At 42.7% G+C, this 25397-nt stretch overlaps 2 protein-coding genes across 3 annotated transcripts in view; one reads left to right on the top strand and one right to left on the bottom strand.

Moving 5' to 3' along the window:
- The window catches only part of LOC139345176 (replication protein A 70 kDa DNA-binding subunit-like), a 35855-nt gene extending 22923 nt beyond the window's left edge, over positions 1-12932 (bottom strand). Inside the window, exons 1-9 of one of the 2 annotated variants that reach the window (XM_070983701.1) lie at positions 12812-12932; positions 12235-12282; positions 11718-11796; positions 11421-11529; positions 11241-11332; positions 11052-11150; positions 4065-4401; positions 2076-2178; positions 1881-1949 (exon numbers count right to left, since the gene is read on the bottom strand). In XM_070983701.1, the coding sequence (XP_070839802.1) occupies positions 1881-1949; positions 2076-2178; positions 4065-4401; positions 11052-11150; positions 11241-11332; positions 11421-11529; positions 11718-11796; positions 12235-12282; positions 12812-12844 (969 nt within the window). In that variant the 5' untranslated portion in view covers positions 12845-12932. Of the gene's footprint in view, positions 1-1880; positions 1950-2075; positions 2179-4064; positions 4405-11051; positions 11151-11240; positions 11333-11420; positions 11530-11717; positions 11797-12234; positions 12283-12811 lie in introns of both variants that reach the window. The other variant, XM_070983700.1, reaches the window with a different exon arrangement.
- A 457-nt stretch (positions 12933-13389) lies between these two features.
- Positions 13390-18823, top strand: smyd4 (SET and MYND domain containing 4). The gene is made up of 10 exons (XM_070983192.1): positions 13390-13615; positions 13837-13981; positions 14357-14446; positions 15339-16317; positions 16563-16829; positions 16976-17175; positions 17294-17441; positions 17548-17664; positions 18364-18487; positions 18611-18823. Exons 1-10 carry the CDS (start codon positions 13482-13484, stop codon positions 18732-18734), a joined length of 2328 nt encoding a protein of 775 aa, XP_070839293.1. The 5' UTR covers positions 13390-13481; the 3' UTR covers positions 18735-18823.
- Positions 18824-25397: the final 6574 nt, after the last annotated feature.

Consider the following 25397-nt stretch of genomic DNA (forward strand, 5'->3'; position numbering starts at 1 on the left):
ATTCCTTTATTTATCTTTGGAGGGCAGAGGGCACAAATTGGATCTGGGGCTGTGCTGGGAGTCACCGCCAGTGGCTGATACCTGAGCCAGTGTGACTGGCAAAATGATGGCCGGGGTTAATTGAGTTATTAAGCTCTGTGGGCCAGGCTGAGCCGAGCAAGAGCTTTAACATGTGTTCTACCTGTCTGTAATTGCATAGGTATACAAGAACATGCAAAGGGCACGTTCTGGGTGTTCAGACTGATGACCGCCCATTTCAGCACAAACAACTGTTATTTCAGCTCGTCCCTGAGACTCCTGATAACTGGTGCCAACTCTATCCTTGTTTATCTCTCACTGTCTGTCATCCTCCATCTGCATACCTCATCTGACATTTCACATTCATCGCTTGTCTATTATTGGTGGTTTTATTAGTTTACCTACTTGAATGGATTATGTACTCAGTGCTTGACTTGTTCTATTGAGGGTGGCATTTAATTGCATCTTCACAAAGAATTCCTGATTATTTTCAGGGTCCTACTGTATATATATTTCTATTCTTGCATAAAATTCAGAATTGCAGCCCTACAGCAAGGTCAGAGGTGAGTGTCAGCCTCAGTTACGCAACAGGAGATGCAGCTGGTAGGCATTACATTTCTTACTAAAGGACAGTAAAGCAGATGCTTGCCGACAGGAGGTCTTGAATCAGGGCCCTCTGGTTGAAGGATGATCTGATTAACGAATGCTACCTCCAAGATTCTTTAAGACCAAAAGATTTATATGCAATGATGTTTGCCTGATTTTAATTCTATAATTACTCTATATGATAAATGCAAAAAAAATCTTATGGATAGAGTTGGTATATTCCAAACTAAGGGCCTTTTAAGACTGTGATTTCCTCCTTTTGTTTACCCTGACAGTGTGTCCTTACTGAGCCATGGCTCATACATCCCGGCAGATACACTGCCAGTACACAACACTGGCAGTAAACCTACACTCGACTACCGGCCAAAGAAAGCAACTTAATTAGGCTAACTCAAATCACTGAAGCCACACATTAGCTTTGGCCAAACTTTTGAATCCATTTTTGCACAGAATAAAGACTTTTTTCGCCTCATTTGCTCCAGTGTTCTCGCTTGAAGGGATCACTTCACTACCTGCAGTGAGGAGAGGAGCGAATACAGTGAGCCATAACTCTCTCAACATACATACAGCATGTGAGTGTTTGAACTTCAAGAAATCCTAACCTATCCTTAAATGTCTTAAAGGAGTACTTCAATTAAAAATGATAATCTCTGTATCAATTACTTACACCAGAAGAGAAACTTTATAATGGAAAACACAGCCCGCAAGACTGACAAAATCAAGATAACCACTTTAAGAACGGCAAAACAATATCCACATATCAGATTTGGCAAGTTTCCTCACACTGTTCTCAGCAGCATATATCCAACCAAATGCTTAACGTCTCAAACACACATATTTTAAACATCCCTTTCTACAAAATCCTCTAATACTTGCCTCTGGCTCAGTCATTGGCCAGAAATCCTGCATGCATGACAGGATTTTGCAAAAGGGTTTATTAACCACTACTTTACTAATGATGCATTTGTTTGTAATGCTAACTGCACACAAAATGGACACACTGGTTTGTGAATTTACAGCTTTAGATATTGTTGTATTGTCATTAAAGTGGCTCTTCAATCAACTTCATTGAAGAAGTGAAATGGCGACCACGTTTAGAAGCTCCTTTGGAAACACAGAGTACAAACAGTCCCTTGCAGCATGTTAAGCTGCTGGCGATGTGCGATATGCACCAAGTTATCATTTTTAAGTGAACTTTCCAAGAAGCTCTTATCACTTCAAGTGAGGATGGATATGGGTGAGTGGGAGCTGCTTACCTTGCCTTGCTCCACTAGAGAGAAAAACTTGTCCACCTCGTTGTTGAAGGCTGTGATCTTGATTTCTCCCTGTTGACCAGCACATTTCCATGAAATAACATGTGGTTTCAAAATGAAAAACAGCCATGTGTGACATATGTTGACATGTGTGCACATAACAGGAAGATATTCAGGCCTCTGCCCTCCTCTACTCACACTCTCATCCACTATCTCAAAAGAAAAGAGCTTGCCCTCTCCTTTAGAGTTACTCCAGTTGCGGATACTGGACTTGTTGGTGACTCGGGCTCTGATAGTCCACCTGGGGATACACACAGAGTACACACTTGTAATAACGGATGAGCTCTTACAAAGACATACGTCAACAGAACTAAGCGTTCCCAATATTTTTCAATTAAAAATACCTTCATCACAAGATCTAAATCTAAGCTTTGAAAGTGCTTGACTTGCAGAAGTTACACGAGTGCCTTCCATCGATTATTACAAAAAAGTTTCCTTTGACCGAAACAGTTGTGTGAAACTTAACTAAAGGAGCTGCGCGAGGAGTCTAAAGGTCAGCACAAACAGCAAAGAAATGCAGCAGAGACACTTTAAAAAGCTTCCTTTTTTTTGTTAATGAGCATCCCAACTCAGCTCACATCAATCACCACCGTGAAACCCGACTGCACAAAAGAACAATTCCCAAAGAAATTGACTGAGTGTCTTTCCGACTTTTTAAAGTTCCATGAAAGGAAAAAAAAAAAAAATCATCCAGCAACTTTTCTTTCAAACAGTGAACTAGGTGTTGTACATCTGCCAAACTCCTGGATGCATTTAAAATGTGCTTCTTGTTCTGTTTTTAACAACAGCCAGCCAAGCTCTGCAGTTTATGCAGCAGTGAGCTTTTTGACTGCGTTGATAATTGTGCAGTGGAGGATATTCATACCATAACTTTGCCTGCAATTAAATCCCCTATCATGAGAGCAGCTGCTGGCCCAGAGTGAACCCCATTCCCTGCTCAGTATGGATAAGACCGCTACAACAAGGTTTATGGCAGCCAAAAGCCAATTATAGCCTGCTCTAGATGCTATTACTTAACACCAGGAGAATGAGATGAGGAAGCAATGCAAGCGGCCATAAAAGACCACGTGCACATACACAGCATCCCTACATAATCTCCTTGTGTCACACACAGACACACAGGCACACGCTTTTCATTTCAGGCAAACATACATAGAAGAACAGCTGCTGAAGTCATCTGTTTTACTCACTGTAGGTACTCCCCCAACTTCAAAGTTAGAACAGTCATCAGTTTATTACAACACCTAGAGGCACAGTTATCTTTACAGCTTGCAATTTCAAACAGGGCTACGTTATCTGAGCCCAAACATGCAGGGAGAGTTGACAGGGTACCTTTACTCCAATCTGGACAACTACATCTTGCTATACAGTTCTCTTGTCTTTTTGTGGGCAACTTTAAGGTCAGAGACAGAGACTTAAGCCAAATGAAATGATAAGAAGCAAGAGGGGAAAAAACAGCGGTAAAATGGAGCCCTGGAGGAGGTTAAGAAATTGTAAGAGGAAAGGAAGCGGGGGGAAAAAAAACGAGGTTGGCCAAATCCCCACCAGGCCAAATAACAGAATCAAAACCTCAGCAGCAGACCATAAAGACCCAGCAGTACCTGCCGTTAAAGTGTCCATTTCTGAGGCAAGATCGGTCATTTCATTTCATTTCCATGCAGATGGGCTGACTATCATGCACACACACAAATCCACACAGCCACACATGCATTGATACAGAAAAAAATTAATGCTCTCACACACACACATACACACACACACACACACACACACACACACACACACACACACACACACACACACACACACACACACACACACACACACACACACACACACACACACACCCAAAGTGCTACTCAGAAATGGCAGCAAACAGGGAAGCAGAGTCACAGCATGAGAGGAAATAGTTTAGCTGATGAATGAGCAGAAGGGGGAAAAAAATCAAAGTGAAATCATACAGCGCAGAGTTTGCCTGCAATTTGGAAGGAAATGCATGTAAGTCAGATGCAATGCCTTCTAACTATCCCCCACAGCGTTTATGCCAAGTTTACATCATTTTCCAGATACCATACGTTTATCAGAAAGCAGGCACATGCAGACACGGACACACACGCTTGAACTTACTTGCTTTGGTAGGGGTTGAGCTGAGCAATAGGAATCACTTTTGTTGAAGATCCTGGAGACGTGCCGGTAGTCTTCATGGGCGAAAACTTTGAGGGTGAAAACTGTGAGGGTGAAGCCTTCGTGGGTGAAAACTTTGAGGGTGAGGCCTTGGTGGGCGAAAACTTTGAGGGTGAGGCCTTGGTGGGCGAAAACTTTGAGGGTGAGGCCTTGGTGGGCGAAAACTTTGAGGGTGAGGCCTTGGTGGGCGAAAACTTTGAGGGTGAGGCCTTGGTGGGCGAAAACTTTGAGGGTGATTTTCCTGCAAAACCACTTCCACTGCCTCGGGGAGGAGAGAGAGCTGCTGGAAAACAAAGTGGGATCCTTACAAGAGAGCTCCAATTTAACAAGATGACAGTTTAATAGTGCTGAATGACCAGTTAATTAGTTGATTAGTGGACAGAGACTGACTACAGAGCTGGCAATTGATATATAACTTCATTAAGCAAAACACCTACAATACATTACATTTAATAATACATTTGCTGGTTCGAGCTTGCGAGGATTTCCTGCCTTTCTGTTTTATTTAATTGTAAATTGAGTTTTTTGGTGTTCAGACTGTTGGTTGAGAAAAACAAGCACTGTGATGATGCTGTCTTAATTGTGATGTGCATTTTTCACTGTTTTCTGGCATTTTTAAGATGAAGTGATTTTTAAAAATCCTTAAGTTTAATTAAAGATAATAATTGTGAGCTGCAGCTCTACAAACAAACCATCTATGCCAGCGTGTATACATTCAGCAACCCTGTTTTTTGTGAGTGGCAAATACTTAATCATTCATTGTCACTAATATACCATGAAATTGAACAATTCCACTCCATCGATTTAACATTGCACTCATATAACATTGTCAGACTCATGATGGACCATTTAAAAAAACTATAAATACTAATGCAGCAGAACCAGAGGTATCATCTATTTTAGTCCACACATTCTTCCTTGTCAAAACCTGCCGCCTACATTACCCACAATGCAACCCGACTGCCGACAGTTTGGTTGGAGATGCGGGTGTGTTCTGTTTGTAACAGCTAATGTAGCCTTGAGCCTCTAGCCTCGAGCAGAGATGAGGAGCTGGCTGCGGAGGTCTGCTAAGCTCGCCTCTTTCTAACTCTGCATCCCCCACATTTTTTTTTTTTCATCTCCAAACTCGCAGTCTTCAGACGCGACCGACGCTGCCTCAAGTGATGTCACTTTTATCAGACTTCGCGCAGCTCCCTCTGGAGCCACAAAAGACTTTATGCAACTTTCTTTCACATATGCAGTAGTACTCCTCAAAGCCCGTAAACACACTTTGATATGCGAAATCGGTGGAGTTCTTCTTTAAATAAATGCCTGGATGAATTACGTTTATTTATACACAAATGTGGCAAAAGTCTCATAATCTTCTCCATTGACTGTACAGAAGTTCCACACATTGTGCGCCACTTATCACCTCAAAGTGCATACCAAAGTTATCAATAACCGTAGTTTACATGGATGAAATCATCTGCTGATACTGATATATATATAGAAGTGGTACAGAACCTACGAGCATTAGGCAGTGGAAACTTAATTAAACACCAGTGGTAGCGCCGTTATCTGATGATGTGAGCAGCTGCCAAAATGATAAAATGCCTGAGAAAGTTAAACTCTCCCCACTGATCTCTCTGTAGAGTTACTCAGTTCCCTGTTAACACCATCTCATGCCAATGAATGAAACTGCGTTTTTCTTCTTGGGCTGCCAATCAATTATTAATTTCATAATTACTGTACTTATGCCTTTCAGTCATAGGAATAAGAAAAATTAGGATTAGTTATCAGAATATCAGTCTTTTTGCCAAGACACCTGACATAAATCTGGAAATACGAGTCTTAAAAACCTTCATGCATGACCACAGTTTTAGATTTAGTTCGACAACCATGCTTTTTAAAGGAAACTTGATTAGTTTAAACAGGCAGTGCAGTATATAATAGCATGAATAAATGAGGAAGCCTAAGATTAAAGGTTTTTTTTCACTTATGCTTGGAATAATTAGAATGTATTTACCATATTGTATAAGAATGACACACTTTGGCAACTAAAAGGTTGAATTTGTCAGGTTATTGGATGATCACTTGAAGCCTCATGTGGAAATAATCGAGCTGAGAACACAGTATTCTGTCCTGGGTTGAACTGAATTACATCATCAGGTGTGCACTTAATCAACTCAGACCTAATACAAAAATCTCACTTACAAATAAAACACAGCAACTACTTAAAAGTTGAGAATAAGTTCCCCTTGTTCCTAAAACACCTGCTCAGCTTCTTTTTTTCCTTTTTAATAACGAAGCCAGAACACTTGAACAGTTCGGACCAGCCCACAGAATCACAAGGTGTTACCTCACCTCCCACGATAAAGTCGCATCAGCCCCATCAGCAGTGATTCAGGCTAGATAGTTGGCTGTTGTCAAAACACATTTTATGCAATGCCTCATTTTGGCACAGATCATCTGCCATATTGAGTCGAAGCATTTGAGGGAAGAATTGTTCGGAATAAAAAGATGCAATTCCAGTGAGACCACTCCCCTGATCTAAGCTCCCGTTATGGAGCACAACAAACACTCACCTCCATGATACCCTCCTTTGCGGGTGTGTATATGTGTGTGTGTGTGTGTGTGTCATGAGCAAAATTCCTGGGGGAAATCACAAATTGAACAGCTATTTTCAGGCGAGGGGTAATTAACATCAATATTCATACACACGCCATCCGGATGGAGTGTTAGAGGGAAGGAGCTGGTAGGGAAAGAAGAGAGGAGAAGATGATAGGTGGGGATGGGTGGGTGGAGTGAAGAACAGAGCAAAGACAGGGGCACAGAGGTTTATCAGGGATCCTCATTTTTTGTGATTAAGATCAGTACCGAGTCCTAATATGTATGCCGGTAACGTATTCAACAGTGCCTGTTTGCGAAAAGCGCTTTGTGGTGAGGATTCTGTCGTAGAGAGAGTGAGAGAAATAATAGTAAATATATAGATGAGAAAAAAGCAATAAATAGAGGAAGTGAATAAGAAAGCGAGTGTGTAGAAGCGAGTGTGTGTGTGTGTGTGTGTGTGTGTGTGTGTGTGTGTGTGTGTGTGTGTGTGTGTGTGTGTGTGTTTATAAGAGAGAGAGAGAGAGAGGGAGGAAGAGAGGGAAAGAGTTGTGAGGACAAAGGAAACCTGCAGAGAATGGTTAGTGATGAATAATGAATTTTTTTTTTTAAGTGCACTTCAGCAAGTGCAGATCTCTTTTTGGAATTTAAATATCATCCGCGAAGCAGTTTGAAGGTGGTCTATTTCAGGATAGCTGCTGATGAATATTTAAATGGGAACACAGAACCGCCAGTGACAACTGTGTCACGACCTTTGACTCTACACCTACTGCTGAAGGACTGGCGTATTTTTTTTTCTTCCCAGAATATGAATATTGTGACTGAAATGTTGATATTTTTTAACCGAGAGAGTACAGTGTCACTGGTGACTGACGGAGCTTACACGGCATAATTTAACAATATTAAATGCTTTAAAATATTTGAAATTATTTCTCCCAACTCTGGCGATGCCAGAGGAAAAATGCTCTCTGACCACATCCTCCCACGACAAGGATGTCAGGGGTCAAAGCTCACTGCAGAGCAGAACGCCTTGAGCTGACAGGGGCTGCATTCCATTCAGCTAATTACGCTTCCTCCCGTCCTTGCTCCTCCATCCTCTGGCCTGTTACCTGGAAACTAATGAAGGTCTGCCATCATGAAGGATGCACCAATCCTTAACTACATCTCAGAGAAGACAAGGAGTGAGGAGCTGCATGTGTATCCTATGTGTAAGCTTTTCGGGAAAGAAGAACAGGATCGCTTAGAATCTGTTCTGTGATTGGTCGGCTGATCTGATGGGAAAGTAAAGAAATGGACTGATGGACTGTGGAACTACAGTATTGTAATATTAGTATCGTTGCATGGTTACATCGTGGAAACAGCACCAACGTCAGCTCTGACGTTTTTCATATTCATCCAGACCTTAAAAATGATCAGATTTGTGCTTAATCTGAATCACAAATTAATCATTTTCTTCATGAGCCAAAATACCTTTCTTCTTTTCTGCTCCTTAGTCAGGGAAAAGGTCTGTACTAATCAGCAGCACAGTCCTGTGATATCCAGCCTGAGCCTGAACAGGACACACTTACTGTACCGGCAGCCTCGTCCGCTCCATTCGCTCAGTAATAAACACATTTATTTGTCTACTGGTGTTATTACTGCCATGCTCTGACACAGCAATAGTTCTATAATTGTTATTGGAGCTGTTAAAACGATTATTTAATTATTCCTACACATTATGGGACAGTTGAGATAATGTGCATCATTGGTTGTAGCTGTGTGATGAAAAAGCCAAAATGTCCCATTTGCTAAATAAAATGTCTCTGTCTTTGTGTCTCTCCCTCACATCTTAGCTCTCATTTGTGTCCCCGCTGGAAGGAGCTATGACACAAGGAAGAGATGCAAGTGAAGGAAGCAAGGAAGCGTGTTAGCCAAATGGAAGCATGCAGGGATTCAGTGTGTTTCTGGAGGACTGTTAAGTCTTCAGAGAGGCTTGAACTTAGACCCTCTAATAAAACAGCGCTCTCCCTCATCATTACATCACCCACATCTCATTTGTGGCATTCAACAATCTTATGAATGCACACGAATTAACTGACTTACTGAAAATGCAATTTACAAAAATACTGAAAAGTAATCAAAGCCTGAGCCACACTGAGTAGAGAAATTACTTTGAGACTTCATACATAAGGCTTGTTTTTGGCTCTAACGATGGATGCAGGACATCTCATCAACAGGACAATTAAACAGAGCAGAAGGTTTTCCGTATCTGGCGGGATCTCTGAGGTAACATGATGCAAAGGATACGACGAGGAAAATCTGATGAACTGCTTAATGCAGAGCCTCATCTTTGCTGAGTCAAATTAGTTGACTTTCTCTCTTTCCCTCTGTCTGTGCATCGCTACAAGGGGATTCAGTCCACAACACAATATTCATGAAGCCATGAACTGGAGGAGCCAACAGCCCACACAAGCTCCCTCAGTCACAACACACACAGATACACACCTACACACGCACAAACACACAATATATACCGAGCCCTCATTATCCACCCACATGGTTACATCCTCCACTGAGGAGGACTATTGGTATGTTTCTGCCACATAACAAAAATCAATGTCAATGCTGAGAGCGGTCGGTGGTATAAAACAACTGAGTGAAACAAAGGCTAAGCTAATAAAAGAAGATCCAATAAAGCACAAGCTACTTTAGGCGTGATACATGGCACCAGCCATTTTGGCAGAAAACCAACCATCATTTGGAGCCCCTATTCTGTTATAAAAATCTTGTTGGTGGTAAAACAGTGAAAGGTGAGAGTTATGGACTCCCCCAGCCACAGTGGCCAGTGGGCAACAAGATCATTTTCTGCTCTCATAGCAGAGTAGTAAATACAGTATGATAAAAGTGCACAATGGGATATGAAAAAGGGACACTTAAACTAAAGGAACCTCCATTAATTTGTGGCTACCTTCAACTGGTTGAAAACCATCCTGTGCCGTACGATCCCGTTTCATCTAGCTCTTAACCCACACTCAGACTACAGCCTTTGAACACTGACGTGCTGTGAATATCAAAGGAATGAAAACAGGGATTTAACTTTTCAGTTCATACTGCTGGTTTAAGTGTGATATGGTGATTGAGATTGAAAACTAAACAACAAAGACTCCGCTGGACCCAAATTATGGCTTCAGAACAACAGTAATGAGGAGAAAAACCAGTGAGGGGAGTGCAAATCATTTTCACGTGGGTGCATGGCTCCCCCTGTAGGCGAGATGAGGGTTTGACAAATTATTCACATTTTCTCAAAAATAAATATCTAATTCCTAAAAGTTACTCTGAGTACCACTCAATTCTTAACACAGTGTTAACAGACCTAATGCTGGTGTCAACAATAACCAAATATTATGTTGTCATGTAACTGAAAAGCTCACATTTTACAAAGACCCAAAAGATGTTGAATTACTTTAAAACGATCTCTGTACGCTTCCCTAACTTCACTTTATTATTCAGAAATGTAGTTTAAACCTCCGTAATGCTACATATCAACAGTCCACTGTGCATGACTGCAGAGTAAAGAATAAACTTTTACTTCTAGCTGGCCAAACTCTGCTGAGGTTGAGCAACGTCCTGATTCTCAGTACATCGAACTTTGCTGAATGAGGAAATTAGAACGTGTTCATATTAGTGAGGTATTTAATTGCTGTAATCTGCTCAGCAAATAAGTAGTATTAATCTATTTGCCATGTAATATCCATGAACAGAGAGCTAGAGGGCCTTTGGATGCATTGTTTTGTTGTGATTAATTCACCTATTTATTCATCTATTGCAGTGGCTTGGGAAAGCATCCATATATTTTTTTGGTACTGCTGCCAATACTCCCTGTGTGCTACAGGTTTAAAAGACACAGACCAGTTTTGTTTTTGTTTTTGTTTTTTGACTAAATGATTCTGATGGCTATATCAAACTCTGTGCCTGCCGGTTTGATATTGAATTGTTTTGTTTTTTTTAAGTTAAATCTGCCCACTTTGACACGGAAAGCAAAGGTTTAGCTGTTGTAAATTCCTGCTACAACGAGAAAAGCTAAATTCATCCAATTTGTTGGCTGTAGAAAATGTTCCTAAAATAAGTGGAGACTGGCCGCTGATGGGCTCTAGTTGGGAAAACTAGAATTTGCTCAGAGTGCACCAACTCTTCAATGCAGAAAATGACAGTGCTCAACATTAATCGTGGTGGGTTCGGGTCAGTTGACAAAAAAGGAGTATCCGTAAGGTTTATCAGTATCATAGGACTAATCATTGTCACAGCATTCATGTGTAATGACTGACAGGAAAAGAGAATTTCAAATATCTCTGACGTTGAACTCACAGCTGTTGTTCTTATAGGAGGGTCCAGGTACTGCAGCAGATGGAGGTGATGCTGGGACAGAGGTACTTGAGGCCGACTCCTGTGGGGATGACGTCTTACCTGCAAGTTGAACAAACGTCTTAAGGGACCTGGAGAAGTTGTTTATTACTGTTTCTCACTTCATACATGCACATCTTAAAAGAAGCATACCCTCTGCATTATATGGAGTGGGATTTCCAATCTTTCCTCCTATTTCCTCGGCCGACTGCAATATCTCCATGTCCATCACAATCACCACAATCCTGTGATACAAGACAGGTAAAAATAAGGCCAAAAGGGCTAGATAAAAAGAAGGGAGAGGCCAGGAGGAAACAAAATGAAAACACATACCTGCCATCTGACAACGTGTTGGTGATGGTCTTCTTCACCTTACACACACAGTTTGGTACCAAGAGGTTCTCGTCTGCCAGATAATTTAACTGTGTGGCCAACAGGAAGGCTACATACAAACACACACACACATTCCCAAATACAGTCATGTACATTGAAAAAAAATTCTGCAACAAATTTGCCTATCACTGGTACTAATTTGGATTCAATGTCTTTGTTTGTCAACAAGAGACCAAGTGTACTTTGGCAAACTGAAACCACAGACTGAAAGTTTTCTGGCTACTGCCAAATACTCACAAGACAAAGAGTGCTGGCCGTCACTCATCATGAGCCGGAACCGGGGTGGCCCAGAGCCACTGGATATCTTACGCATATTCTGACAAACACGGAGGGAAGGAGGGATTTTATAAGCAAAACAACAAAGTCTTCACATTCATCTGCTGAAGGGGAAAAGTTTCTCTGTGCTCATCTTGAATCTATGCATTTACAAAAGGGTAATTCTGAAACTTAAGCTTTCAGTGCACAGACCCTGCAAATGGACACTTTATTGAAGTACAATGTAACAGACATCATGTGTCAATGCATTTACTTTCATTGATTGTAGTTATTGGAATGAGGCATAACAATGTGAAAAAACTCTATCAGACAGAAAATATGATCCTAAGTAGATTGTTTTTTATGAGCCTTAAAACAGGTCTGGAAAGGATCTTTTGAATAGCTCTTTAAATCTCCAAAGTAACACGGTTTTATGTTCGTATCCCACAGTTCTGCATAGTTGAAGAGGATGGTCCGTGGACATCTTAAATGCACTCACCAGCAGCTGCAGCACAGGACAGCTCACCTCCGAGCCTTTGAACAGGGCCTAGACAATAACACACATGGACATGTCACTATCTACCGCCTGTCCCCATCCTGTCCCATCATATTACCATGCTGATAATGCAAAGGTACAGTCTAACGATAATTGGAGATTAATGAAGTGGCAATTCATGTACCACCGCCAGCAGGGAGGCATCAGTGAGTAAACAGGACAGGACTACATCAGACCGTCCTGTTGTTTCCATTAAATCGCTGGAGCCCAAATCACGTTATAAGGGAGTAATTAGCCAAATGGTAAGACCTTGCTCTGAGACAACATTTGCGTAAATGAGGTACGTCTGCATTTATTTCACCATATAAACACAGAAACTCGAGACATTTTTTAAAGAACAACAGCAAAGTACAGGGAATTTGATCTGTTAATGGTACTGTTGATGCATCTGTGACAGTCACTCTCATTAGCTCGCAGTGCTAGCAGCTACAGCTAGTAGCGCTACATTGCTAAATGCCAGCCTCTAGACATCGAGTCAAGAGACAAACAGTAATTCAGTTATATTAACATTTGTTCTTACTTCAACGGCCCCCTGGGTGAGCTTAACACTCATGTCCCCTGAGTACAGTGGTTGTCACAGCCAGCAAACTTTAGCTTTTCGAAGGCGTATTCAAGTTAAAGGTAAAGGTATGAAACTTCTCGCGAGACAAACAATATTTCCGTTACTACCAAACACCGGATATGATACATTTATGCTTTCAGAACAAAAGAGTACATTGGTCAGGATATTGTAAAACGGATAGCACTCGTCCGTGCACTTGAAGAGCTCACTACTCTAGACTTGTGTATAATTGGAATATTACATGTAAAGACACCAGATTCTTAAGTTAAAATGTGAAAAGCAAGTTTTTAAACATAAAGTAAATGGTGTATGTGCAAATCTTTTGGATTGAGAAATAGCGACTGTCTAGTAAAAATAAAAATCGCCTTTCACGTCATGATGAAACAGTCTTGTTTTAAGATTCATGACAATGTATTATAGATATAATTCAATGGTTTTTAATCGCCGAAAGTCCTGCTGGATTTTCCCTGACAGCATGGGTTTCGACTGCACGGCTTTTCTTTCGAATGTTAGCGCCGGAAACACTCTTTTGATACACACTAACTTGCCAGTTTTCCTAACTGCTGCGGGCTGAATCTGACTGAAAACAAACCCCTGGTTAGCCCATGTGGTTTTGTTATAGTTCACGATGGATCTGCCTTGTGTCCAGTGGCAAGATCACGTCTCACAGAAATGGACCGGACTCGACCCCGAGCTAAAGGAACATTTTAAATCCCTGTCTGAAATAGATGATGTTTTTAAATGTGCTCTAACTCTGACAACGTGAGTAGCTAGCTTAGCGCTACTTCTGTAGTTTTATACATGTTGGTTTCCAGACATCTGAGCAAGCTGAGACCACAGTTTATTATCTTAATAAAGGCTCAAGTGAATATAGGCTCTCTCACAACTTGTCTAGGATTATACACAATAAATCCCAAATTTCCTGCTGCTGTGGCACATTCAGAGGCACTCATTTAGTTGTACTCTCCATGTCTGTTTCATAGCCAAGATGACCTGGACTTTGTGCAGTCAATCTCTGCAGGATGTTCTGTGCAGAAGGACACACAGCAAGCAGCCAAATGCAGGGAGAGGGGCAACTCCAGCTTCAAGACCAGAGACTACACTGCAGCTGCTCTGCACTACTCACAGGTGAAAGGAAAATAAGACTGTATCGCTCCATATGAGCCAGAAAATGGAAACTTCAACCCACTTCTGGGAAAAATAAATGTTAAAATCCACGATTCCATTATTTAACTGTTTAAGTTAATTACTTATGGGAACAGTAGAAGATGGCTGAACATGAATTTTAATGTAGGAATAGTTCTGATGCACTGCAAAAGTAATAGTAGTCATCTGATAGAGTTGTACAGAGCAGGTGAAAATCAGTATAGTTCAAAATCAGATGTTACTCTAAATAAAAAGTGTTTGTACTTTGCAAACGGCAGTTCACCTTAAACATGGCATGCTCGCTTGTCCTGATTAACATGTATCAACCTCCAGCTTCTTTGTCTCCTGTCATGGCAGGGCGTATGTTTTGCTCCCCTAAGTTCAGAGCAGCTGTCTCTGTGCTATGCCAACCGCTCGGCTGCGCTCTACCATCTGCAGCACTACCAGGTGAGTTGGCGCCAACCTTCAGCAATCAAATAATGAGGCCGTGTCATACATGCAGTTATCATTAAAACCTGTTCAAACCAGTTCTGCTTAATATTAGTTGTAGTCGTTCAACAGATTGAGTCTGAACCGGTCTTGACTGCAGGAATCCTGCAGGGAAATATTCTCATTATTTTTTATTATATGTTTAATTATATTTAATTATATATGGAGTACCCTTGCATGCTGTGGATACTAAAAGTCCGCACAAATAGCAGATGATTTGCTTGAGCACATAAATAAGTGGTTTTATGGGAGAACAGTTTAATCACTTAATTTGTCTTTTCACATGTATCATGTGACATTAAAGTGCATTCTTCGCGAGGCCACCCTGGTAATATATAATTTTCCCTGCAGGAAATCTTTCCAGGAACTCAGAGAGATTATTATAAATGTATTTCTGAGGGCAGGGGTTCATACTCCATAACGCCTCATTTAATCAAGTGATTGGCAAATTGACTCAACCTTGTTTCATTAATTAATTCCTTCCAGAATCTTTTATGTGCTGTTGTTACTACTTGCCTATGGCTAAATGGCCCTACAGATGAAATATGAAATGAACAGGATAATCACTCATTCTGTGGCCTTCTGAAGTTGAAGTAGACAGTGATGACGCTCCGGCTATGACTGATGCCACAGTGACCACTCAGATAGCTTATCGTTCCTTTCTCAGTCTTCTCAGGTCAGCATCCCCTGGATTAGGTTTAGATCCGCGCTCAGTCCTAGACTTGTCTCAAAGTCTTAAAGATAAAATGCTGACTTAAATAAGTCAATAAAAAGTCAGTCATCTTTTGGTTTAGCTCACAAGCTTGGATTTTGTGGTGGCTCACGTTCCAGGGTTTCTGCTTTTCCTCAGGAATCACTTAATGACATGGACAAAGCTCTAAACAACGGCTATCCCTCTCAGCTTGTCCACAAACTGGAGGAGCGTCGCTCACAGTGCCTGAAGCACCTCTCTGCAGGTCAAAAGGCAAAAGAGGCTCATCACAATCCAGCCTCAAATGATCATAAAGGTCCAGACAGAGAGGGGCCGCTCACACTTGGGATTAGTCCTCAAGCTGCTGTAGGCTTCAGCCTGGAGAAAGGTAGACACCTGGTGGCTGCAGAGAGAATAGCAGCTGGGGAGGTTATCCTCAATGAAAGGTCGTACAGCTGTGTAGTTATACCAGGAATGGTGGAGGTGAAAGGTGAGGGAGCAAGGCAGGACACGGAGAGAGGAGTGTTGTTTGGAATGGAACACAGGCGCTGTCACAGGTGTTTGACTGAAACACTGTGTCCCGTGCCGTGTGAGGGGTGTAGTTCCACCCGATACTGCTCAGCTTCCTGTCAGCGGGACGCCTGGGAGGAACATCACCGCTGGGAGTGTCCACTGGGAGCAGATCTGATGGTGATGGGTGTGATGTCACAGCTCGCTCTGAGGATAACACTGAAGGCGGGGTTAAAAAACATCCACATTGCCCGGGGTCCAATCAGAGGCGAGCACACAAAGTCAGTGCCAAGCTGTCCCATCAGAGAGTCCAGCGATTCTGATCCATGTCATTATTCATACTACGGTGACTCTTACCTGAGCGTGTTTCACCTGCTGCATCACCTGAATCGCCACAGCCCTGCTCTGCGCTTCCTGTGTGCGGTCACCGCAGCAACGCTCTATCTGAAGCTCAGTAAGGCAGGACATCCACCTGCATCGTGGGACCTCAGCAGACCCTCGGGCGAAAGCGAGGAGGGAGGTGTTGCAGATCGGAGCTCGGAGCTATGGATGCTGGGAAGTGCAGTCCTGAGACACGTCCTGCAGCTGAGGTGTAACGCCCAGGCAGTCGTCATGCTGCAAGATACAGGTGACTCAAGTGTTAGCAAATATTGACATTTCAGAAGATAGAACCAGTGAATTTTGGCACTTTTACTCAAAAATACTTGTAACTGTTTATCGAAATTTCTGTCAATTAATTAATCTTAATCTGGTGATTGAATTATTGATTCAGCTCTCCTGTAACTGCATCCATGCTTATGCTATACAGAATTTATGCTTTTTAGCGATGGCTATGAGTGACCTTAACGTTCCGGTTCTTGTATCTCTCCCTAGGGGCAGCAAACTCGCCGGTGCAGTCCAGCAGGGAGCTCCGCATTGCTACTGCAATATTCCCAACTCTTAGTCTTTTGAATCACTCCTGCTGTCCCAACACCAGCCTGGCGTTCAGCACTGGAACAGGCGCTGATCCCTCTGGTTCAGATGTATCTGCAGACCTGAGCGAGAGTGAAGCTGAGGACAGAAGCACAGCCCGCGGAGTCGCTTTAACTGTCAGAGCAGCCAAAGTTATCCCTCCTGGACAAGAGATCCTGCACTGCTATGGTAAGAAAATGTGTCATTTTGCTGAGTCCAATCAAGGATTGTTTGGGTGCATCATAAGATGCAGGGGTGAGTCGCAGAATTTTTACAGTCCTCTCCACTGAAATTACTGCTTCCAATGTGCTGTGTTGTTCTCTTACTGTTGTCAGGTCCCCACAGCAGCAGGACGGTGACCCAAGAACGCCAGCGTCTCCTGCAGGAACAGTACTACTTCCTGTGTCAGTGTGAGGCGTGCACCCTGCAGGAGGAGGAGGGGGAGGGTGCAGAGGGCAGACAGGAGTCATCAGCTGGTGGAGGTAGTCCACGTGACTCGGGTCTCCAGTGCGGCAAGTGCAAAGGATCTCTTCAAGTAGGTTTTCACTTGTGTGTTTGTTTCGCGTGATTTATTGTACTGAACTCTGATATATTTTTCTTTTGAGATTTAACTTACTATTGTTGACCTGTGAGGCCCTCTATGTGATTTTCAGAAGCGCAGTGAGGACAGAGGAATAGCATTTATATGTTCGCAGTCATCCTGTGGTCATCGCATGTCTTCCTCTGAGGTGAGCCACAGGCTGCAGGAGATCAGGGTCCTCCTGGGGGAGGCCGTGGACCTCATGGAGGGAGAGAGGCCAGGTGGGTGTGACGCAATATGCAGACAGAGTGATATATGTGTGTGTCATTTGTTCAAGATGCCTTTTCTTCCATTTCTGTGTTATTCTCCTGCTCTGCACTCCATCAGATGAGGCTCTGAGACTGTTGAGAAGGACCCAGGGTCAGTCTGGACTGATCCTCACAGAGACACACCCTCTGCAGGGGGAGCTGGCAGATGCCATGGCCAGAGCGTATGCTACGAAGGGTGAGAAAAACAGTGCATGCATATTAGCAGATGAGCGCTGTGGTTAAAACACCCCTGCTGTTTCATGTGGTGCCCATCTGTTTAGGTAGATTTACCTAAATGATGGCGATGCGCAGGTGCAGGGGGTATGTTTGTGCTTTGTTCTGTCTGTCTGTTAGCAGGATATATATATCTCTGTGTGTGTGTGTGTGTGTGTGTGTAGTCATGAAAACCTTCTAATGGCCATTAATAGCAGCAGGGATGTCCGTCGGTTTGTCTCCATTGAAGTGAAATAAAAGCCACGTTTTAATTACGCATCTAGATGAATAAATAGTCATAATGGTCATAATGGTACACCATTGTACCATTGATCGCACTGGCTTCTCAGAAAGGAGCATATATATTCTGTCACACACAGAAACAGCATCAAGCAAGAGCAGTCACTTTTTGTGCGTTTCAGCAGAAATGAAAAAATGTAGCCGTAGTAACAATGTGGCAGTGGAAAGCTTATTTTTAGGTCCTGACACTTGGTACTGTAGCAGACTTCAACAGGAGAGCAGAACTAAGAGCTGCTGAACAACCACAGTGATGACTGGCCAGATGTTGTCGAGCTAAACCCAGGAAACCAAAAGGGTGTCAAATAAATCACTGTGACCTTTACTGAGTCGTGAGCACAGTTCAGATTTTTCAACCCTCATACTGCTTTGCATCTTTCTGCAGGTGACTGGAATAACGCGGCCTCCCATCTGGAGCGAAGCACTGTAGCTATTGGCTCCCAGTACGGAGAAGATAGTATTGAACTGAGTCGTCAACTCTTCAAGTTAGCTCAGCTGCACTTCAATGGGTGAGTGTGTTGTACAGACAGCGATCAAAATTCTGTTTTCACTGTACAACTAACTGTAGTGACTGATGATCTTAGTAGAAATAACAGCTCTTCTTTGCTGTCTTTCTCCTCTCCTTCTCCCAGTGGTGCCAGAGGCCCGGCCCTCTCTGTCATCCCCAAGGTCAGACGCCTCCTCTGCCTTCACTGTGGCCCTCACTGTCATGAAATACAGGAGCTGCAATGTATGGAAGACTGTCTACGAGGGTAGTCTTACTCATACACAAGGGCGAAAACCTTTAGGATATAATGACATTTTTGAACTCTGTAAACTAATTAAAATCTGTAAAATTTTCTCTGTATTTCTGTATGTATTCAGAAATTGATATATTACTGTTTCTTCAGCACTCGTGTGTGTACATATACAGGCACCTTCATACTGATATATGGTATATAAGTATACTGTTCTAGAGGCGATATGCAAGTCTGCACCGCTACCAAATGGCCACAGGTGTACATGCAGTTGATTATGGCTCTCTGACCTGTTGGTGTCAGAATGTATCCATCAGTAATTTCAATTTCATGCTTCAGTGGTACTCTTGCAGTGTGAGGCAACTTATCCACCAGCTACTTCCAGGTTACATGTACTTCTCTAAATGAGACTGAAGTAATTGTGTGCCTTTTTCATGGCTGTGTTTAAGAAATGGTTTACACTCCATCGAGCTGATCAATCTATACAATCTGCAAATACCCTCGGCTACCATATACATAAATAGGTAGCCCTCTGACCTTTAGGTGGCAGCAGTTATCCACAGACAAATTCAATTTCATGCTTCAATGGGCAGAAAGCAAGATGCTGCTCTGGCTCTTGAACTTACAGTACCCACCATGTCCTCCAAGACCTTATACATTCAACCTAAAAGTCTTTATGAACCTATTAATGTTTTAAGGTTTTTAGTTTTTTCCTCCTATCTCAGCTTGTAATCAGTCAGTCACTGTTGGACGAGGACTAATTCCTGATGTGCAACATAAACGGCTGGAAAATAAGAGGTCCAGTCACTGTGAGCTCTGCTGTAGAGGCTCATTGGTTTCCAGACATGAGGGCCCGCTCCGGTTAAGCAAAGACAATAAAATCATGATCGCAGCTGGAACTCCTGAAGCGTCTGCCAGTTAGACATCACCAGTATCTGGAGGGCAGCCAATCCGACAGACGTGGATACGTACTTACAGGGAGTCAAGGTCAAGTCAAAAAACTCAGAGAGGCAGCTGGTGGAATCAGCTGAGGAGTCGCGTAAGTGGGAACGCAAAAGGCTCCACGGGGCAGGTTCCCGCTGATTATTTCCAGGACGAGGTTACTGCAGGTCATTCGTGAATCACTCGAACTTAGCTGGGGTCAACTTTGAGTCAAAAGAATAAGACATTATTACGGGGATTATTCCAGTGAGACGATGCTCTGTCAATGTAGGGCTGCAACTAAACCAAACAAACCTATACAAACTATACAAGACATACCTCGGGATGATATACTATAAGGTCAGAGTAACTCCAGGTTGTATTATATATATAACAAACACTTTCTCAGAGAACTGAATCATGCTGGTGTACAGTCTATATCCTCCCAGCAAACAAAGCAGTTTTACATTCCAGTGAACTTGAAAGAGTATGGAAATACTATCCTCTCAAATCCCTCTTTTATACATTTATCCTCTAATGAGCGACTGTATATTAATGCAGGCAAACATGACGTGTCAGATAATGTCTCCTTACAGTGGGAGAGCCACCGATGCAGCTTAAAATCTGCAAACGTAGAGCCGGAGATAACATTGATTACATAGACGTGAATTGATGCAGCATACAATGGGAGATGTACACTAATGTAGCTTAGCATCTCCTCATGTAAGAGACAACATAGTTGTCATTAGTAATCCGAGAGATATTAAAGCTGCAGTATTTGAATGTTAAAATCCAGTAATGCCCCTCTCTTTGCCAGGTTCCAGTTGTTGTATGTCTTTGCACTCCCCCCCCCCCCCCCCCCCCCCCCCCCCACACCACACACACAGACACACACATACACAAACTGTTCATTCATGTTTTTCTGAGATATTTCTGTTTGTTTGCTTGCTTTTGTACGCTCTGCCTAGTGCCTTGTGTGCTTCTGTATCAGTCAGGAGCTGAGGGAGAAAAATGTGAGCTCATGTTCAAAAGGAAAAACACAAGCAAAGTAAATATTGTGAAGCAGGGAGGGGGAGGAAGACAACCACGGCCGGCATGAGTAAGACTGCAGACATATCCTTGCTGCTCCAGTATCAGATCACAGGTTCCTCATTTGACTGTCCGGTGCCACTTGAGGCCATTTCCAGCAGCTGGGATCTTATCAGATGTCTTGCTATACATAATGCAATCAAAACTGGCCAGACCGCAAACAAAAAGCTGTCGCGTGTGTATTCTGTAACAAGGCCTGCGTCAATATCTGTAACACAGGCCGGCAGAGTTACTAACAGCTGAGCGGGCCTGGCTCAGCGTGTCTTGTGTAAACTGCTGGTGTTCGGCGTTACAACCACCCCTGCATGAATTATACACACAACCGTAGCCATAACAATGAACTCTGACCTTCAGTGTGAAGGTATGGACTCGACTCATAGAGTGACAGAAAAGACCAACACACTGACTGTCGAGTCCTCACTGTTCTTATGGTAAAATCATCAGACTGATCACAAGCTGCCTTTATCACTACTTGGAAAACAGCAAACGTCTAATGAGATAGATTGTTTACCCTTAACAATGCATTGCTTACAAACTGCAATAACAGCACCCAGAAACTACTGAATATTTAAAACATATATCAAAAAGAGTTGAATATCTCAGAGTCAAAAGAGTCTGGATTTCCATCCCAAATCATTAACGACGACGAATTTGGTACTGCACTGCTATTAAGTTTGTGGACCCACAAAAGACAGATTCAAACAAGACGTGGAGTTCGCAGCTGCACCAGCAGTCCTGTGAGGCTTCACTGTAAAGAAGCCAAATCGTTAAACAGAGCAAACAAATATAAAATATGAAAAGGGATTGCCGGCGTTAACAAGCTTAATGGTGTGTGCTGTGGCGCTGGAGGAAATATGAGAGGCGATTTATTCATTGCGGGATTATCAAAGTACAAAATTTGATTGGCAGTTTGTCCAATAGTTGAGAAATCTGTCTGGACCAAAGTGGCAGACAGACAGACAGACAGACTGACCATCCATAGAGCCATGCATGGCTGAAAGATATGGACAAAACTGATGCAGTAGAGCTTTTAACTCTCAACTTCAAAGTGCAGAGACTATGGGTCCCACTGTTCCCACAATGCACCACATTTTAAATTAGACCCTCCTAACCTGATAAACACCCTCATGTTTCAAGTGCTCCCAGTGTCTAACACAGGTTTTGCAGCAAAAATTAGTGCCCTCCAAGCCCAAGGCCATGATTACACCGATGCCACCACTCAGGTTATTTTGGTCACACTGCACAAAGCTCCTCCAGAGCCTCGGGAGACATAATACAAGTGTTTTCACAGGTACTCCTCATTATAAGTAAACTGATCCTGATGTGTGAAACTAGTGGAGTGCACCCTCGCTGTTTGGCTTGTGTTCTTTTGCTGTGGAGTTTCGTTTTCAGGCATAACTGTCAGTTTATCTGCCAACAGAAGGGCAGATGCCCAGTGCTTAAAATCACTGCCACTAGAGTGCAAAGGTCCAGGTCAGAAAAGCCCAAAAGACAACCCGAAACAAACAAACAAAAAAAAGCTCTGTTGTCATACTGAAACTACTCACCTTTAAGCTCTTAATCATATTTAAAAAGTTTAATAGTATATAATATTTTTATTTACGATCTTAATTTCCTTTTATTTTTGGTACCTACTCAATAAAAACCCCATTGGCCCCCCTTTCACCACTTATCCATCAACCTGCTCTTCAAATCCTCCCACGCAAACCCCTGCGGAGGGTTTCGAGTTCACCTTTATCGAACAAAAAGAAAAAAAAGTTACATGAGCCCCTCACTTTACACTGCGAGAGCTCCGACCCCCTCAAGCTCTCCGATGTCTGCGCCTGCCTTTAAGTGGATTTGCTCCCTCAGTCAGTATCCACGATGCTCCATCTTTCAGCCCCTCTCTCCACAGCAGAGGACATCTGATACATGATGCAGACGATGCTAATGTGGCTGGTGCTCATGTAAAAATAAAATCCCCATCGCTCCCTCACACAGGCAAGGTTATTACTGACTATTATGGAAATGGCTGACAGTAAATAATGGTCACTCAAGACTGAACGTTAAGCACAGTGATGTGTTTAAAAGTTTGGAAAGACTCGGGTTGGTCTCAATTTCTGCTGGAGCAAAAATAGAAACGTTCATTTGTTCTTGCTTGCACTCGCAGGCAACAGTTTCAACATCCAAACCATGATTAGACAGAGAGAGAAAGGGCTTGTGGGCTGAATGAGAATCATGATCTATGTGTTTGAGGGCTGGTGTAATATCAGCTGCAGAGGCGGGGGCTTGCTAAATTTGGCATGTGTGCATGAGAGACGTGTGCACGGCTGGACGAGATGAGGGTCAGCTGGGCCGGCACACCCGCCGGCAATCAGTCTCCTAACACAGTTCACCTTGCTGGAGCACAGTCACACACCTATGAATAAGCAGCCTGAACCGTACAAGGTGAGGGCTTGATTGGCACTTAAATCTCAGGCATTTTTAGCCATGCTAGTGTAGCGCCTTTGGGGATGGCAGTCTTTAGTTCAGCTGACCAATTTAGTTCCAGCTGAAATCATTTTGACAACTGTTGGATGGATTGCCATGACATTTAATGAAGATGTTCATGCTTCCTGTGTTCAATTTTACGACCAAATACCTGCAAAACTGACATTCCCATCAGCCTCTGCTGTGCTTTGTGCCTATAGCGCTAATTAGTAACTGTTAGCATGCTAATGTGGCAAAACATGATAATCGTGGCAGAGATTACACCTGCTTAGCAGCAGCGTGTTGGTGTCACTGTGAGCTTGTTTTGCTCATGTATGTGGTTAGCATGTTGAAGTTAGCATTTAGCTTAAAGCCTCACTGTGCAGCTTCACAAAGCTGCTAGCATGGCTGTAGACTCTCAGTCCAGTTTCTTTGTTTAAGAGTTTGGGAAGCTAAGGTTTGACCTTTCTTATATGAGCTGATTCTTGTCATTTAAATCCTAGAGTGACATTTTTATTTTGCATAATTGTTCATTTCATTGTCCTCACATTATCTCCCGTAATGAAAGTTGCTGTTGACAGACAGTGTGGAGGAATGCTTTCTCCTGCCCACTCACTACGGCCTGCTCGCTTGTTGTGATGTACCCAGATATGAACGCTGAATATTGCCGACATTATTCATCCCACTCCAGGGGATAATAACCCTGGTGACATATTTCGAACCTTAAAAAGCAAATAAAAAAAATATTCAGGAGAAAGTCGCCCTTGGGGAAATTTATTTATTTACTTCGTTTATATTCTGTGGTGTCAGCACTCCCCTCTGCAGCCCGGGGTGCTAAATATGTTAACTGTAGAATAGAAGGCCTGCAACTCTTCTTTTTCATAACTTCCATAAAAGTATACTCACCTGACAAAGCAATGATAATATAAGCAGGACTTATTTTGTGTGTGTTTGATGAAGCTGGTGACGAGCTTAGGTTTTCTAAAACAGACTCACATAAAACTGTAGATCTATCTTGTCCAGCCAAAGGGGTGAAAGCTAAGAATAGGTCCCCCTCTCTCTCCTCTCCAGATAAAAATAATGACCTCCCCTTTTTAATAAGCTCCACCATAATAAATGTAAGATAATCTCTCCCTCCTCCTTGTCCATCTATCCATGCCTCCTTTTCCCTGCAAACATCCTGCTCTGTTCTCGGCCGTAATGGCTCGAGTATTTTCAGCAACGTGGTGAAATGTGGATGGATGGTGATGAAGACATTTCCCTCTATGACCGCTCACGCTTCTCCTTCGTCAGCTGTCCCTCCCTGTAATGTGCAATGTGATCCTTTATTGCTCTTTGTAGGCAAATTTCCTTTTCACTTTCTGCCTTCGTAAGAGGAGTGCAGGATAAGCTGCAGAGCAGGTAGGGATTTGGTGTCGTGTGCAAGGACACTTCAGCAGGGATAATGCCTGCTGGTCCTCTCCTGCTGACAAAGAGTCTCCCGTCTGCCTTTTTAGTCCAAAAGAGCTTGGTCAGTTGATTATCTGGAGGCAGTGGTGTTACTCAGATCTTTAATGGTGTAAAAGTATTCTGTTACAAGTAATAAGCCTTAATTCATTCGAACTACTCAAGTAAAAGTCCCCTGTGAGAGATATATGATTATATATGGCATTTTTAGACTGTTAATACTGATGCAACATTGTCTAAGTAACGCATTACTGCTGTAGCTGGTCTAGGAGGAGCTAGTTTTGGCTTTAACTACTTTTAACTTCACTTTATTTACAATGCAGGTAGTTTAGTCCAGTGGTTCTACAGAGCCTACAGTAGGGGTAGGTCATTCTTCACAGGATCACAAAATAAGTCTGGGCGGTCGTGAGGTGACTCATGGGGCAGGAAAGAAGAAAAAGCTCAGCGGCTTCTGGACTTTCTTTGCTATTCCGGTGAAATATTGGATATTTTAACCTCTGTGGGTTTTGAACAGTCATTTAAATAAAAACCCTCTCAGAAGTGTCGAGAGGAAATGTCTTTCGTGGAGCTACTAACAAGAACTGTGACAAGGCACAGCTTTTTAGTAAGGGGCCACAAGCCCAAAAGACTGAGAGTCTTTGACAGTACATTGGATTTTATAAGCTTATCACATTTTTTTTGTTTAAATGCAAAGTAACTTGGAACAGCTGTCAAATAAATTTAGTGGAAGAAAAGGTGCGACACTTCCTCTGAAATGTGGGGTAGAAGCATAAAGTAG

The sequence above is a fragment of the Chaetodon trifascialis genome, chromosome 16 (assembly GCF_039877785.1).
Source record: "Chaetodon trifascialis isolate fChaTrf1 chromosome 16, fChaTrf1.hap1, whole genome shotgun sequence".
NCBI classification, from domain to species: Eukaryota; Metazoa; Chordata; class Actinopteri; order Chaetodontiformes; family Chaetodontidae; genus Chaetodon; species Chaetodon trifascialis.